This window comes from Telmatherina bonti (assembly GCF_933228915.1).
Source record: "Telmatherina bonti genome assembly, chromosome: 1".
NCBI lineage: Eukaryota > Metazoa > Chordata > Actinopteri > Atheriniformes > Telmatherinidae > Telmatherina > Telmatherina bonti.
The window spans coordinates 36,217,875-36,236,882 of NC_136619.1; the positions used below are offsets into that span (position 1 = coordinate 36,217,875).

Below are 19,008 nucleotides of genomic sequence, written 5' to 3' on the forward strand. Positions count from 1 at the left end.
CTATAAGTTGGGCTCAGCTCTGGGCATTAATGAGCTGTTTTACAGCATCTAAGATAGAGGTGCACCATTTTCAGCAAAAGCCTGCATATGTTACTTTTACATTATTCAAAAAGTGGTGTTTTAACAGAGGCCTATTTTAAATCTGGTCTATTGTTCATAAAACATGGTATTCAGCCAAAGCTTAATGGTGTTCAGTTGTTTACCCAAAATTTTTAGACGGCTCTCGTCTTTTTACACAGAACTGAACTCTGAAACCTTTTCGGAGAACAATTTTGTAATTTTTCCCTCCTAAAAAAAGAACCTGGAAGCAGTTTGCTGAAGGGCTGGCCAAGTGCAGAGCTGAAATGAAATGACAAGTAGAGGGTTGATGCAAATCACTGCTTTGTGCAGAGCTGTAAAACTGATGAATGAATTCATGTAGCAACAGAATATTAATATAAATGTATTTTATGGTGATTATTTCCCATATTTTCAATATCAGGGTCACAATTCTCGGGTAGCCTTGTCTTTGGCATATATAGGTCTCAATAAATTCAGTTTTTTATGGTGTAAACATGAGATTGACCAAGCTTTGGGGTTGATTGCTGATTTTTTGAACAGCTTTCTGTCATCGTATGGAAAATATTGATTAGCTGATAAATCAAGAAATCCTTTCAGATTAACTGATAATTGAAGAGCTAAATAGTAAGAGACTGAGTGATGTACATGCATTAAGTGTAAAGACCGGAAAATGAGTTTTGTCAGCTCGAAATCTTACTCGTCTCATCGGTATTGATCAACCCGGTTCACCCTGGGCAGATATATTAAGGTCATTCTGTGCTGTAAGGCAGTAAAACCTTGAAAGGGTTATTTGATGTAAGATGTGTCAGAGGCCTGTCAGTTTTCTCATTCACGGTCATTGAATGAGGCTGAAAGTTGTCTGACCTGATCCCACGTTGAAGGATTTACAAAGAGGCATATGGTGAATTTGGCCTTTTTACTGCGATCGAGTCGATTGCGGACAATCTTTGTTTTATTCCTTTTCATTTACTTGGACTTTCTTAAAAATCTTCATTATTTAGTTTTCTTTTACATGAATTGTATTTTAATGTATCCCTGTTGCTATTTTAAAACTCATTAAAGACAAATACCTCTGCAGAAATACTGACGTAGGTCAGATACCCTCTAAGACATTAACTCCACCATGTAGGATGAGACACTAGGTGTAAATGCTTTTAAAGGGTTCATGTTTACTGACTCCTTTCTTCATGCTTGTCTTTAATGAAGAAATTTGGATTTTTAATTGAGGAATACAGAAAATGTGAAAATGTATTACAGTCATTAAAAGAGAGAAAACTGAGAAAATTAATATTTATTATTACTGCCTGGCTCAAAAATACCAGAAAATACCATGAAGGCAGGCATGACTAGGAATCTTACACAAAAATAGTTTACTTAGTTGCTATTATTTTGTCCTTTAAGCATTTAGTTTTATAACTGGATCATCTTGAGTTGTATGCAGAATATTTTTATCCTAGTTTTAAACCAAAAAGAAAAGAAAAGTAGATTAAAAAGTAGATGTGTTATGCCCAGCGGACACTGTGTGATTTTAGAAATCTGACAGTCGGGGAAATGCTCCCACTGCACGACCGGGTTTGTCCCTCGTACTCTATTTGACCCTACGACATGTGTACTCATACTGTACGACTGCTGTCAGCCACGATTACTGACAACCACGACTACTTGTCGGCGTCAGTCGGCGTGTGACGGCACGACGTGCTCAAGTGTGAATAACGAAAAACAAAGGTTCCTTGTTCATATGACAACCACAGAGTGCCTGACAACAAGATGGTGAGCAGGCAGCAAGTTGTTGCAGTTGTGTGCGCTGTCTTGTGCGCTGAAACAAAATAAAAAAAGAAAAGCTTGTGTTCTCTCCATAGCTCTACTAATCTCTCTTCTAGCAGCTGTGTCCACCGCACACGTCTGAAGTTGGGGTTGCCCGCCATTGTTTAAAGCTCCACCGGTGTCTTCTGCGCAGGTGCGAACGTAGAATCGTGACGTAACACCACTCACAATGTACGAGGGCCGGCAAAAATTTCTGACATGCCAGAAGTTTGATCGGGAGGTCGCAGCATCATCGTTAGAACGTAGCAGCAATTAATCCTTCCTCGTGAGTGTTCTCACACTGTACGGCTTACGACCTCCCGACCGGACATCCCGACGCTACGATGTTTCCACGATGACACAGCGTGGTCTGCGACAGCAAAATGGTGGTGAAATCCCCTCAAAATCGCACAGTGTCCGCCCGGCATTAGTGAGTGTAGTAAATGATGATTTGTTACACCAATCAGAAAGTCAGGTGCAAAGATAAAATTTGGAACATTTGAGATCAGTTTTACCAAACCAGACAAGGATTTGTATACTGGACCTGATAACATGGGGGCAATTGAGGGCTCTCAGTCTGACATTCTTTGGGTGTGGAGGTGGCCCAGTGGTGTGACATTCAGACTTCTTCAGTCTTATTAGGGCATAAACATGTCATCTTTAAATAAAGGTTTCATATAAAGGCACACTTTTAATCATTGCCTGAGTTTCTTTCAGAGGTTTTCAATAATAATATTGCTTGGGAATGCAGATATTAGATTATGATATTGAACAACAAAAAAAAAAAAAAAAACTTCATCTGGACCAGTATCTTTGCTGATACATGTGTTCCCAAATGACATGTATTATATTGGTCCCAGTCCTCTCTTATTGTTTTTTTTATTTTTTTTAAAATTTTTTTTATTACCTTTGACTAGTAATTATGTTTTTTTCCCCTGAGTTCATCTATGTTATCTGATATAAATTTTCAGCAAAAACTTCATAACACAGATTGAAGGTTGATTTTCTTGGTTGTGTCACAGACTCCTGAATAGTCCTTCACTTTTTTCTGACCTCCATTGTTAAATGGAGTGACTTTCTTGATGTTCTTTTAACAGTAAAGGCAATCTGCACAATGAATCAGGATTGCATCAAAAGATGTGGATGCGATGAAGCTTTATGTGAATTGCTTTTAAATATTATGCAGTATGTGTTTTGGTTTTGTCTTGCTGAAATATAAAAGGCTCTTCTGAAAAGAGCTCGTCTGGATAAAAGTGTGTGGTGCTGTAAAACTTTAAACTTCTTTATTTTATGTTGTTTAGCACTTTGATATGCCTTTGAATATAAAGTGTTATTTAAATAAAGTTTGATTTGACATAAACTTTTATGTAATTGATGCAGCATAATTTCTGAGTTGTGTTTGCATGATTATTATTATTTATTTATTTATTTTTTTTTGTCATTTATATTTGTTACCTTTGCAGGACATCATAGGCTTTTTTTTAAAAAGATATTTCTTATATGCTGATGATGTTCAGCTGTATATTTATTTTAAATCTCAGGATGTTTTTACGTTTCAGTTTTTACTTGAGTGTCTGGTTGCTGTCAAGACTTGGTTGAGTGAAAATTATCTTCAAGTAAATGAAGCAAAAACTGAAGTTCTTGTTTGCTTCCCAGACAAATTTTTCCCTAAAACAGCTGAGAGTCTTGGCCCGCTTGCCCGTTTTGTTACGCCGTCAGTGAAGAAACTCGCTGTAATCATGAACCGTGCATTTTCCTTAGAAGCTCACATAAAGTCGCTTGTGCGTTACTGTTTTTATCATCTGAGGAACACTGCCAAGCTAAGACCCACTGTTTCACCATCTGAGTTGGAGATGATCGTTCATGCCTTCATCTCCACCCGGCTTGACGACTGCAATTCCACCTTTACTTGTCTAAAGAAAGAAAATCGCTAGGTTGTCCAGAATTTCCTCATGTTTTATGTTGTTTTAAAATTTTTTGTGTTTCATTGTGAAACGCTTTGTGATTTTTCATCTTGAAAGTTGCTGTATGAATAAAGATTTACTTACTTACTTTTTGTATAATAGAGCATTGACCTGCATTTGTTGGTAATAAACTGGTCCCAGTCAGTCATTTTTGCAGATCGGTGAGGTGATCTGTTGCTATTTAACCTCTTGTAGTTTCTCTTTAATGCCATTTTTAATTTTTTAGCCTTTTAGTGCTTTTGTCTCAACTATTCAGAGATGTGTTATGACATAGATATGTGTTAAAGTTTTAAATCTTTCACTATTTGAATTGTTTTTTTTTTTTATAAAAATATAATAATGTGAATAAAATTGTTTTTTTCATTTATTCACATCTCATTGTGAATAACAGAGATGATAAAATGATCATGTTGTATATTGAACTCAGCTTCCAAACTGCTTTTAATCTGGATTGAATGTGGTTTATTATTTTACATGTTCATCATATGATTAAAAGCAGAGGTGAAAGGTAAACCACCACATAATCAAACTAGTGGGAGTTATTCTTATTATTACAACACCACATTTATAAGGTTTTCATTTTTATTCAGGTTATACAGATTTTTTTGTTGTGAAATTAAAAACAAACAAAACAAAACAAAAAAAGAAACAATCTGCAGCTGTTTTTGTTAATAACTGTTATTAAGTTAATAACTAAAAGAAGTTTTTAAGACCCGGAGGTATGTGTTTATGTGTCTGTAATAATTAAATGGTTTTGTCCTGCTGTTCCTTTTTTTAGCTTCCAAATTGAAGGTTTCTGCAAAATGAAAACTTCGGTATGCACAAGTGCCAGAAATGACAAGCGATTAGCTAATTGTTGATTGACATAACAATTTACCACTGGACTTGTACCCATGTAGTCATTATGTGCTTCAAAATGCTTTAAAATACCCATTTAAAGGACAACCTGGACTGGTTGTTTGACCCAGGTTAGCTTTCCATGCTGCTTGGAATTGATGGGTGTATAAAACAGCTCTTCAGTCACAACCCCTCCACCTCATTAAAATCATTTACTCTCTCAGCACATTAACAAGTTGAGCTTAAAGGGGCTGCACATAAAAGAGCAGATGAAGTGGGCATCTTGATGCCTTTGTACATGCTCTATAAAGATTTTGCAGTCATTTGTGTGTGTGTGTGTGTGCGGATGTGTCTCATTGTCATGTCATTCCCACACCAAAGAAAAAAAAAAGGAAAAAAAAAAAAAACTGCAGAACTTGTGAAATAAGGGACTCCAGGCTGTGTAGCTTGAGCGAGTGTTTAATTAAGTTTGTCTGTTTAAGCAGAATAGACCGCTTGCTGTCACACAGCTGCCTTTTGCAGAAACTTAGCTGAACACGTTTCCCATTTATCATTGTATAAGTACATCATCCTTTAATTCGGCTCTAAACAGGTTGTAGAAAAATTCTGTTATGTGAAAAGTTTCCACTTCTACCCGAAGCTTCAGTGGGGGTTTAACTGATGATTTGCAGAATTATGAACACTTAGGAATCAGTTATTCACACATAAGAAGATTTACTTTGTGTTGGCAGCTGATTGGGTGGGAGGCATGAGAGTGCATGTGGGATGAGATATACTCAAATTTTCTTTATTCTAATTGTCAGATACTTTGTGAAAAAAATATTAATAAGTGTTCAATGTATTAGCTGCCTCTTCAGCAAGTCTGATCTCCATAAACTCCAACTTGATGTCACTGTTCTATTGTTACTGACTTTGCTACGTTTAAAACTGATTAGAATAAGATGAAATGAAATGAAATTAGATTTTAGTCATCCATCTCCATTCATCCATCTACTGCTGCTTATGTGGGGTCGGGTCGCGGGGCCAGCAGCCGAAGCAGGGAAGCCCAGACTTCCCTCTCCCCAGCCACATTTGCCAGCTCTTCAGGGGGGGGGGAAATCCCAAGGCGTTCCCAGGCCAGACGAGAGATATAATCCCTCCAGCATGTCCTGGGTCTTCCCCGGGGTCTCCTCCCAGAGAGACGTGCCTGGAACACCTCACCAGGGAGGTCCAGGAGGCATCCTGACCAGATGCCCGGACCACCTCAACTGGTTCCTCTTGATGCGGAGGAGCAGTGGCTCTACTCTGAGCTCGATGACCGAGCTCCTCGTTCTTTCGGTCACGACCTACAGCTCATGACCATAGGTGAGGGTAGGAACGTAAATTGACTGGTAAATCGAGAGCTTCGACAGACCGGTACAGAGCCCGCATTACTGCAGACGCCGCACCGATCTGTCTGTCGATCTCGCGCTCCATCCTTCCCTCACTCATGAACAAGACCCCGAGATATTTAAACTCCTCCACTTGAGGCAGGACCTGACTCCCGACCCGGAGAGTACAATCCACCCTATTCCAGCTGAGGACCATGGTCTCAGATTTGGAGGTGCTGATTCTCATCCCAGCCGATTCACACTCGGCCGCGAATTGCTCAAGTGAGAGCTAGAGATCACGACCAGATGAAGCCAACAGGACGACGTCATCTGCATAAAGCAGAGACCCAATACCGAGGCCACCAAGTCGGATCCCCTCAACACCTCGGCTGCGCCTAGAAATTCTGTCCATTTAAGTTAGACGATTTTAGTCATTTGTTAATAAATTTGTTTTGAAACTGGAGATAGGAAACAGCCATCCGCCCATCTGCTGATCAATCCAAGCAGATAGTGCTGTTTCTGGTTGGATCTGCTGGTTTTTCCACTCACATTACATCTTACATGTTTCAAAAGCGGACCTGGATTAAAGAGAGGATTTGAGTTGATTCTTTATGAGTTGCCCTTTTATGAACAAAATTCAGAGGGACTGGATATATATTGATTGTTGTGAAATTGCTTTAATTGGATTAATTTGTTAGTAAGTTAGTTTTTAACTGTATCTTTAAATTGCTTTGCAGTTACTTTTAATATAAAGTAGCTGGTTTGAATTTAAAGTAACAAAATATAAAAGGCCATGTTTTTTTTTATTATTATTTTTCATAAAATAAAACACATCTCAATGAAGCCAAACCCTTCAGATGTACACAAAGGTTTGACTCCATTAGATAAATTCTCCTTTTAGTCATCTACACTACATGAAATCATTAAGCTATTAAAAGCTGATACAACATATTCGTATTGATGCTCCGACAAGGTCGCCTCAGGTAAGTGGTTAATGGGCTACAATGGGTTTAATGATTAGGAGAATCCAGAAAAAAAATATGAAAACCAATACTACATGGCTTTGATCTTCAGGCCTACAGGCTGCAGTACAGTGGAAAGAGACATCATTATGTGGAGGAAAATACATTCTGAGATACCAAAACACTGAAGTCAGTAAATGTCATTGCATGTGGTATAGTTCAAACTACGATGAAAACCCAATTTGTATGTATATATATATATATATATATATATATATATATATATATATATAAATCAAGATTCCTTTAATACAGAGTGATTCCTGCCTGTTCTGATTTGGATTATTTTCTTCTTTTTTAGGCCAAATACAAAACATCCTGTTGACCTGAAACATTGAAAAGGGCATGAAACTGAAAATGATTTGATTGACCTGAAAAACCCAAAACCAGTGAAAATGCTTCAATGTTTTTCTTTTGAATAGAACACACTTTCAACAAACAACAGTTTACAGCACAGTAACATGAAAGTAAGCAGGAGGCAGAGATTACTGTTTAATGGAAACCAGAAATAACTGTATGTGTTTGTATTTATTATTATTTCCTTTGTCTTTGTTTTTTACAGTTTTTAAATGTCACAGTTTTGATGCAGGACAGAATGGCAGGAAGTAGACGAGTTGAAGAAACAGATTTAATCCTTAAACTAATACAAAACAAAAACAAAAAACCAAAAAAAAACAAAAAACAGGTTGACCAGAAAAACTAACGCCAAAAGCTAACACATAAAAGTTAACGCAATGAACCAGAAAGAAATAACAGAAAGCCACACACACAAACAGAATAAGACACAGGTGGAATGACTTAACTAATGAGTCCAGGTGAATCTCATGAACGGGAAAGTAAAACAGGAAACAAGGCACAGGGGAGCGAAACAAGGAAAACTACAACAAAACTGGAAACTAAAGACACAACACAAAACACATGACATTAAATCTCAATTGTAGGTCTCTCTCTGTGTGACAGAGACACAGTTAAAGCGCACATCCATAGCTTTGCTTTGGCTAAATTTCTAAACAGGACAAAGACTTGAACTTGTGGGGTAATAATCAACAGCTTCATGACATTCTGTGAAGACGTTCTTGTATCACCTTCAAAATAATTGACTTAAAAATTAAAATTAAAATCGCTCAAAATTAATTTTGAACTATTTTGCTTTAGAAAACATGCTCTCAAGCTAGCATGGACGATGCAAATAAATCTAATGACACAGATTCTTTGTTGTCTCAGTTTCCAAGAATTTCCTCAAAGCTTTGTACTGAGTTCGGGCTCATTATTCTGCTGAAGCATAACTCCTTCTTCCTAAACATAAAAAGCAGAGGGTGCCTCTCAAGAATTGAGTGCTGTCTCTTTCATGTCTGTATATTTTCAATTAAATGCAGGTGTCCACCCCCAGAGAAGTAAAACACATGAAGACTTGAAGATTCCTACCACTGTGTTTCCTTATAGGTTTGACCAACTGCACAATCACTTCATCCTGTTTGTAATCTTAAACACATCCTTTGTTATTGCCATTAATCCCTAGCTGGGATTAATTAGTTAAGAGTTATTCCACCACAGTAAAGTGCTGGAGTGTATTAGCCCACCTTCAGAGTTTGACCTTGTTTTCCCACCCAACAATTGTCCACTGAGACTAAATGGCCTTCCATTTAGCTGACCAGAGTCTATTCTTTACATCATTAATTATTTGTGAATCCATGACTATGTTAGCAAAGTGTGAAATATACATACACAAATCATTATATATATATATTTATATATAATACTAAAATTGACAAAATAACAACAACAAAAAATAAATAAATAAATAAATAAAAGCACCAAATCATTCTCAAAATAGTAAGAAGCAATCTGATTTTTTTACAGTGTCACTGAAGACATCAGTAAAAAAGTCAGAAATATGTCTCATTTAAGATGTTTGAATGGCTGGAAGTCCAGTGGGTGGCTCCTTTTGTTTATTTGTTTGTAGTGTGTGGAAACAGGGTGGTGAGTGAATATGAAGCCAATGCTACAGCTGGTGATTTTTTTTTCTTCTTTTTTGTGGGGGTGGGGGGGGGGGGTGATGGGGCTAAACTCAGCTTACAGCAGTCTGTCTTCATATTTATACATTGTCAGGGACATTACCTCATGCGTCACCATTTGGAATACTGCAATATTTTTAACTTATGATTATATTGATTATAATGATGAGAAATCATCACCCCAACTGTGCCATTAAAGATGGATATATTGCAGCTAATTTTACTGTATTCCTGTTGTGAACACAGATGTGTGTGCCTTTCAAATGGAGATTAGGTCTGATTGGATCTTTTTATTGGTGACAAGAGTGTCCTTGTGTCTTGTCGTATTTATCTTCTGTATTTGGAAATGGTCACATTTTAATCAGATGAAAAAGTGATTTAGAATTATTAGCCAGTGAAAATTAACCGTAGAATGCATTGTGATATTTAGACATTGACTACTTCCTGGCAGGTTGATGGGATCTCTACTTCGTATGTTTCGGCTTTCTGCTCCTTCAGGTGGAAAATTCCAAGATACTGAAAGTGGCAGGCACATATTAACTCCAACAACAGAGCTTGGGTGTTATTATTGGCCACAGGGGCAGTTATGACAGTTTTACTCTGCAGATGTGGATCTGTTTGGTTCACATTCATCAGTTAGGTTTGGAACAGATAAAAAGAGGTATGAAACAGATTCTATCAAAGAGTAAGAGCGATGGAAAAAAAATATTTTTCTTTTGTTCATTATTCAGAACAATTAGTCTTAAAATGGTCAAAAATAAAATAAAACATTATTAAAGCAGAGAAAATCATCAGGATTTTAAATAAAGTTTATACCATAAAGTAATGCCAAATGTCTCAGAAACTATGCATCATATGTGTCACACTGGGTTCTTATGGGTTTAATGCATTTGTCCAGACATTACTTAAAACTTAGTTTTAAATATTATTGTCTGTGTCTATTATTTGAATCAGTTGCCCACTAAAATCCATTGACATTAATAAAATACTTCTTTTGGGGGACAAATATATTTGTGACCAAAATGTGCTCAATTGAAATTAGTTGATTACAAAGCCTCTGATTAATTAGATTTTTTTTTTTTTTTTTTCAAAATTAGGACATAACTTGTGTAGTGAAACAGAAACAGAGTTTGATCTGGCATCAACACTTGTCTCAAATAAAAAAAAAGAAAAAAAGAAACTTAGTTCTTTAGATATGAGGTTCAGTGCTCGTCTTCCAACCCAACTGCCAGAGGGCTTTTGTGACAGACTGCAGAATTGCCAGGATGAATTGACAGCAAATTTAAAGCTGGGAAAAGAAAACCTGGAAAACCTGTCTGCAAGGCATAAGGATCTGGTAGATCTGGAAATCTGGTATAGAGCACACAAAACTGGGAAACAAACAGTGTGCTGGAGAAGATGACTAACTGAGCAGGTGCAGAGTTATCAAAGAACGTCTGACACGAATGGACCTAAAGCAAAATTACTGACATATTAAGCATTCTGTATGTGTACCTGAAGTACATGTAACATGCTGAATCTCGAGTTCATTTTCACATTCAATACAGACATTTAATACTTTCCATCTTTGCCATTCGTTATGCAGAAGTTTAGTGTCAGTGATTTGCTTGCATTGGCTGTGACATGTTTGCATGGTATTTGTAGGCTTCTGTGACTCTACTGCCTAAAAGCTTTACAAACACTAAATATTGTGAAGTAAAGTGCAGTATTTGATGCTAACAGCTATCCTGTTTTAAAATCCCACAGAATCTATGTAAGAAGGTCCTATTTTTGTTCAGGGGAATTTAGAAAACTGTATTTCCCAAACACTGACACAAATGCGGCAAAAACAAAGCATTCTAATTTTAGCAGAAGAACATATTTCCACCTATCTTAATGTGTTGGGAAACTGGTGTCTTGTACGGCACAGCTAGATGTTTTTCTTTCCTTGAAATCTACATCATTATCACAGGCAGTGAACAGCAGGTAGTGAAATGAAGATGGCATAGAAAACCCACACTGTCACTTTGATCGCATCCCAAGCCGGAATGTTCGATGGCAAACTTGACCATCTCTCTTCCCTCCCATTGTGTCGACTGCTGGTGGCTGGAGGGTTTGGGGGAAATCTGCAAGATCCACCATGGGTACCAAGTCCTGGCGACAGATCTCTTTGTTTTGTTCTCAGCAAGATATAAAGCCGACTTGGCGAAAACACTCAAACCCACAAAATAGATGGATTATGGGTCTTCAAATAGAGTGCTGCACCTGTTAGCTAACATTTACCAGCATGGATGCTGTTGAATTCAAAACATATCAAAATGTCCCATGAAGGGATGCTGTGACCACAAAGCTGCTAAAAGCAGTTGGTAGTTTTTCTTACAAAACAAAGAACCACAGAGGTTTTTCATGCTCAAGACTGCCGGGTACAATACGAGAGTAATGTCTGCTGAGGCAGATGGAAACAGATAACCCAACTTGGGGAATTTAGGGCATTCCCCAAAGACAAATATATCTTATTATTTTTCCTGTTCAGATTCTATGTTTGTGCAAATTTTTCTTGTGGCAACATTTTGTTTGTGCAACTTTAGGTGATAAGTCACTTTTGGAGCTTTTTTCTTTTCTTTTTTTTTGTTTTTTTTGTTTTACCTGTCCACTCCACCAAGTACAGATCTTGTGTTGAACCAATATGTAGAATTTGTATCCATTTAAATATGTCTGATTGGATTTTTGTTTTATGTTTTGCCTTTATTGATTAATTCACAATGATTTCTCTTAAATTAATCATCCATCCATTATCTGAACCACTTAATCTGATTAAGGGTCGCAGGGAATCTGGAGCCTATCCCAGCAGTCTTTGGGCGAAAGGCGGGGTACACCCTGGACAGCTCGCCAGTCCTTCGCAGGGCCACTTATATTTAATTCTAAACCCACTTTCAGTTTCATTTGTGATCATGACCCCACAAAGCTTGGAGTTATCAGGTGTTGTGCTGCTTTATCTTAGTTCCATAGATATCAATATGTATTGGTAATATTGAATATAGTTCATTATTCCTTGTTTCTTCATAGTTATTCTCCAAACAGTGCTAAAACAGCATTAGAGTATATTTATTTTGTACAAAGAGTTGATGGAAAATATCCTTTTGTGTTATATAAATTATCTTGTGGGGCTAAAGTGCTGAACATTTGCTCCACGCCAATCCTTAAAGGGAAGCATTTTCTGCTCTAACAGGCTTTACAGGCCGGTTTGTGATCAGCAGAAATTAGATGTGGCCGTGCAATTGTACTAAAATACAAACTGTAAAATTTAAAATGAGTGGCTTGTTCTAGATAATTCATTATTTGGTCAATGTAGATTAACTGATTTATCAATTTATTTTCTGTGACTTAGTTTAAAAGACTGGAGCATTCTTGGGTGAGCACATGATGTCCTTATTGTGCTTTATATACATGTACCACAAAAAGTCATGTTTGGACTTAAGGACTCTGGGATTAAAAAAAAAAAACTTTCATATGGATTTTATTTGGTATTTACGTATTTCTACATCCTTCCCTTTTCTTGGACTATTGTCTATTGATCCAACAGTCAGTTGAACATGGATATGTAAAAACATTATTAAAAAAAAAAAACACAAAAAAACCAAATGTCAAAGTCCTGCTCTTGACATAGGACTTCATGCAGCAATGTTTTATTCTGTATCAAGCAAGCATGCATTGTTTCTTTCTCTTGGCTTGGTCTCTATGTGGACTAGTCTGTCATTTTTTTTTCATCTTGGAACCGCAAATGAGGTCATTTCTCTACTTGAGAAGCTAATTTTAAAATGCTTTTGAAAATATTTCTGAAAAGATAATTATTTAATGTCCGTGCATATAAAGAGTCATCACTTGGTCAAAAGACAGTTGCATGCTTGCTTCTTTCAGCACAAATGTTTTCTTTGTGTGTGTGTGTGTGTGTGTGTGTGTGTGTGGTTTTGATTAGCTTGTTCTCCTTCTCCTCAGTAATTGACTGGAGGGACTCAGATGGGGGCCACAAAACCAAGAGAAAACATTCTCCTGGCAGGCACTACCAACACCAGCATTCCTCTACTGCCTCTTCTTGTTGTTTTAGTTGCTTATTAGTTGAATTTGGAATCACAGGTAGACCTGTTTACTGTTTTGGTTTCTTAGGTTACATTTACTGTAGCAGAGGGGAGCAACCACAGATCCTATGAAGCATCACAAAGTAGAGACTGTAGATGGTTTTAAAAAGAATCTCAAAACCCATCTTCTCAGTTTAGTTTTTACTTGAATTTAACTTTTCTTATTTATTTGTCTGTTTATTCATTTTCTTTTTAAATAAATACATTTATTCACATATTTATTTATTTTTTCATTTAATCTTTTATATATCATTGTCTTATCTCATTTAATAACATATTTAATGCACTTTTTAAGTATTTACATATTACTGTTGTTCTAATTATCGTTTTACAGAATTATTGATTTAGTTATTTTGTCTTGTGTGTCTTTATTTTTCTCTTTTTAACCTTTTAGCTCCAGTGTTATTTTTTTCCTCATGGGGATCCACCGTGTCGGAGGCTGCACCAGTGCGCCTGTTTGACGGGTTGTCCTTATGACCGGGTTGTTGCAGCCATATGGACATAGGACATATGGGGTATGGACCCCGGCCTGGGCGTTCCCTGTAGCTGTGTCTCTGTTGGTCATTCCTGGGGCGACTCCTGACATGGTCGGATTCCCCAGATGTCGTTTCCTCACAGCAGTGTCAAGTCAGATACAGAGACAGAATCCTGAAGTTACTAGTTTTTATTTTGGCATTAATGGTCAGGGGACGAGTTGGGTTCTTTGCGTGTGTGGGTAATGTGTGTGTGTGTGTGTCTTTTTAAATGTAAAACAGTTTTTATTCTTATGTTGTGAAGCACTTTGATATGCTTTTGTATGAAAAGTGCTACACAAATAAATCTTGATTTGGTTTGGTTTATTTGGGTCTGCTCTTATCCTTTGTCTCTTGCCTGGAGCTACATTCACTTTTATTATTTGCCATATTGTTACATGCTTAAGTTCTTATGGTTCCTTTGTTTGAGCCCTCATTTCACCATAAAGGACCATGAAAGACAAAGACCAACGTTAGATCAAGAACATAGTGTGGGAGTTAAATGGTTAAACATCTAAAGCATATTGCATTATTTTTCTCCCTCTTGGGGTACCGCAGTAACATACCAGGCCCCTTTAAAGATGATCTATACCATTTACATGACTATACACTGTACGGAAGCGTAGAGCTGTCATCCTCATAAAACAAAGGTTTGGGCCTTATTACGTTATAACGTGATAGTTTTATTGTAAAAACATGAAACGTATCACGTTATAACGTGAAAAGTTTATTGTAAAAACGTGAAACATATCACGTTATAACGTGATAGTTTTATTGTAAAAACATGAAACGTATCACGTTATAACGTGATAGTTTATTGTAAAAACGTGAAACATATCACGTTATAACGTGATAGTGTATTGTAAAAACGTGAAACATATCACGTTATAATGTGAAAAGTTTATTATAAAAATGTGAAACGTATCACGTTATAACGTGATAGTTTATTGTAAAAACGTGAAACATATCACGTTATAACGTGATAGTTTATTGTAAAAACGTGAAACATATCACGTTATAACGTGATAAGTTTATTATAAAAATGTGAAACGTATCACGTTATAACGTGATAGTTTATTGTAAAAACGTGAAACATATCACGTTATAACGTGATAGTGTATTGTAAAAACGTGAAACATATCACGTTATAATGTGAAAAGTTTATTATAAAAATGTGAAACGTATCACGTTATAACGTGATAGTTTATTGTAAAAACGTGAAACATATCACGTTATAACGTGATAGTTTATTGTAAAAACGTGAAACATATCACGTTATAACGTGATAAGTTTATTATAAAAATGTGAAACGTATCACGTTATAACGTGATAGTTTATTGTAAAAACGTGAAACATATCACGTTATAACGTGATAGTTTATTGTAAAAACGTGAAACATATCACGTTATAACGTGATAGTTTATTGTAAAAACGTGAAACATATCACGTTATAACGTGATAAGTTTATTATAAAAATGTGAAACGTATCACGTTAAAACGTGATAAGTTTATTATAAAAATGTGAAACATATCACGTTAAAACGTGATAGTTTATTGTAAAAACGTGAAACATATCACGTTATAACGTGATAGTTTATTGTAAAAACGTGAAACATATCACGTTATAACGTGATAGTTTATTGTAAAAACGTGAAACATATCACGTTATAACGTGATAGTTTATTGTAAAAACGTGAAACATATCACGTTATAACGTGATATGTTTTAATGTAAAAACGTATAACCACTTGAACGCGGGAAGGATTACATCTCTCAGCTGGCCTGGGAGCGCATTGGACCCCCCCCCCCCCCGCAGAGTTGGCGAATGTGGCTGAGGAGGGGGGCTTCCCTACTTAGACTGCTGCTCCCGCGATCAGACCCCCAATAAGCGGTAGAACAGGGATGGATAGATGGCACTTGGATGCACTGATGATGTTTGCATTCACAGCGATTCTCGTGCCGCTCAAGTTTCAATTTGAAAATATGCCACGTCACGGGGATTCGACTCAATTTTCTTTCTGTACAGACCCATGTCTTTAAAACTGTCCTTAAACTATGCATATTTATTACAATGTGATCAACAGTGTTCCAAAGCACCATAATTTCACAATGTCTCAACCCAAGTATGAAGAAAAACTCTATCAAGTCCTGTAAATGAGCCATTTATGATCTCCTATCCACCCCGCACACAATTTCCTCATCTAAAGTCGAAAATTACCAAGTTCACGTTTTCAGATACATGGTGTTTCATGTTTTTACAATAAAACTATCACGTTATAACGTGATACGTTTCACGTTTTTACAATAAACTTATCACGTTATAATGTTATAGTTTCACGTTTTTACAACAAACTATCATGTTATAACGTGATACGTTTCACGTTTTTACAATAAAACTATCACGTTATAACGTAATAAGGCCCAAACTTTTTTTTTTTTTTTTTTATGAGGATGACAGCTCTACGCTTCCGTAACACTGCAATGTTTCTCAATGCAGTGGATGAATCTCCTCACTAAGTTCCTTGCAAGCCTGTTAACGTGGCACTCATTGAATTCAGATTTGTTGAGTTGGGTTACCTTTGAAACAAGCAGAGCATGGAAACTTGAGGATCAGGATTGAGAAACATTACATTAATAAAAAACAAACAAACAACAACCAAAATATTAAATTGCAGCTTTGCTAATCCATCCATTTCAAAACTTTGCACAGGAACATCAACCAATGTGGTGAATTATTTCTCTTGCTTAGAAATCCTGCACATCCTGAACTTTCCTTCTTATCGCTGCAGTTCTCAGTGCGCAACATGTAGTTAACATTTAGACGATGCACATCCAGATGGCTCTCGTCTCACAGAGTATCACAAACATGCTCACTCGTTTCTTTCCCACAAATAACCATTTATTCTTCACACATTTACTGAAAATTACAGTTTATTGAAAGGACACAGAAAGGTCAGATAACACAGATACACGTAGCTAGGAGTTACTACTCAGTGCATGGCACATTCTCAGGGAGACGACCCATTGTGAGTCTTTGGCTCTTTGCCTCCGGAGTGTTAAAGGCAGGAAAGAGTGCTGAAATATTAAACGTTGAACAGTTGGCCAGCCAACTTTGAGCCTCTATATTTCAAAATGTGGAGGAGTAAATTAACCTTGCTACAATGAGTGACAAACAATAATCTAAGTTGGGTAGTAGTAGTAGTAGTAGTAATAGTAGTAATAGGAGTACTTTTTATTTGTCAATTGATATACGTATCACAGGAAACAGTGTCAGACCTCACCAGTGCAAAGGTTTTTTTTTTGTTTGTTTTTTTTTTTAGAAAGATCACACATTAAGAAAGCAGTGTCCTCACTCAAAATAAAACTCAGATAAGTAAACAACAAATAAACAATCATGAAACAAGTTACCAGTGCCATTACTACCTTTGAAAAGAATTTCTAAACGCATGCCATTTTACTATGGAGGTTTTCAGATGACAGTTGGAAATTTGTTGACAGTTCCAGCGTCTCAGCTCTAGCTAACAATGCTGATATGCAACTGTATCGCTGTGTTTGTGTGTATGTTTACGTGTGAGTTTGTGTCAGTGTGTGGGCGCACTTTTTTTTTTTTTTTTTTGTGAGAGTGCGCGATTGTGTGCTCTTAAAAAGATCCTTCAGGTGATGCAGGGGCTCTGCTTTCCGATGACGTGCCGTCCGCTCAGTTGTAGCTCTGCAGCTTTGTGTTTTTGCTGCTGCCTCCCTCTGCCTCCTCACTGTCGTGTACGGGCTTTGTGTCGAATTCTCCAGTCTGCGCTTGGCTCCTCTGCTGTTCGGATCAGAAGAAAGAGATTCGTAATGAGCAAGACTGAGACAATGATTCTCTGCAGTAGACACATGGTGTTCTGTAATCTGCGCTCGAGATGCTGCTAAAGATCTAATGGAATACAACATGGGGTGTTGTTTTAATTCAGCCGTGTTAAGAAGCGGCTACGCTAGGTCAGGTCAGGTCACTATGGTCGAAATACTTTAGCTTGCAAAGTTACCAAAAGTATATTTCAGATGACTGAGATGCACCAGTTTTATATTTTGAAATGTGTGAAATGTGGGTATGAACTTCTTTGCGATAATAAAATAATATAATCAACGCTACGTAAATGATACTGTATATTAATTTTTCTAATTTAAAGTTTTCATCCTTGAAAACATGACAACTTTATATATATATATATATATATATATATATATATATATATATATATATATATATATATATATATAGTTTTTCATTTATGACAAGCAGTGTTGTGCATCAACGGGTTTAAATGAACGCATTTTTTGAAAGCATTAATTTTTCTGTGAACGTTAAACTGAAAGCAACACATTTGTAAAGAACATTTCTGTTAGTTTTGTCTGCCTGCTCTAAGCTACAGCGTCGGCATCATTGACTTCTAATTTGAAGAGTTGTGGAGTTGAAGAATCCATCCACAATGACAAGATATCTGCAATGTCTTGACATTTAAAAAGAGACAAGAAATGGAGAGACCTCCCGCCAACAGGGCCAAATGACTCCAGATCACACTGCCTTAAGCCTTCAGGGGTATAACTTCCTAGCAACAGGATGGTTAGATACAGTCTTATATTCTCAGTTCTAACTTAAAGCGACTAAAATGAACTTAACTTTGAACAAGTTCATGAGAAATTTTAGCTCTATTTAATCCGATTCTGCAACTGATCTGAATACTTATTAAGGCTGACTACTTATTATCTTTGCTAGTGCTGTAAAAATCAGATGAAGTACTAAGTAAGCTGTAGGAAAGGTTTGCAGAAGCTAGAAGCAGATCACAATGAGCCGAATTCACCCATGTCTTCTCATAAATCGCAATTGTGTTAAGTTGTATTTAAGAGATTTTGTCATGAAAAAAGACTTCTTTCATATTCATCTTTAATTGGTAAATGCCACTGCAAACCATAAGGACAAGCATGTGTGCTTTGCATAGGTAAATGACTAAAAAAATGCCCTGAAAACGTCAAGACTTATAAGCTGTGAGCAAACACACAGACAGCAGTGAGACATATGAGGACAAATAAGAAACAGAAACAAAAAGCACAAAAGAATTATGAGAAAGATGTCCACTGAAACCTGTTTGTCCTTGTTCTGTGAGAGAAACACTCATCTCTCAACCAGCTGCACAGACAGCTTCTTTTAAAGACCATGAGGTTGTAGCTCACGGTGTCTCTTACTCCAGTTGTGAAGAGGAGTTTACATTTTAACAATTTTCTCCCCATAAATTATTGATGTGGGAACTCTTGCTTCTCTATTGTTCTAGTAGATGCCTTTATTTTCTGAATCTG

At 36.7% G+C, this 19,008-nt stretch overlaps 1 protein-coding gene across 1 annotated transcript in view; it reads right to left on the reverse strand.

The window, feature by feature from the left end:
* Window positions 1–17,374: 17,374 nt before the first annotated feature.
* Window positions 17,375–19,008, reverse strand: part of luzp2 (leucine zipper protein 2) — a gene marked incomplete at both ends in the record, with an annotated part of 154,761 nt that continues 153,127 nt past the window's right edge. Inside the window, one exon of the mRNA XM_079245056.1 lies at window positions 17,375–17,482. Coding sequence (XP_079101182.1) covers window positions 17,375–17,482 — 108 coding nt within the window. The remainder of the gene's footprint in view (window positions 17,483–19,008) is intronic.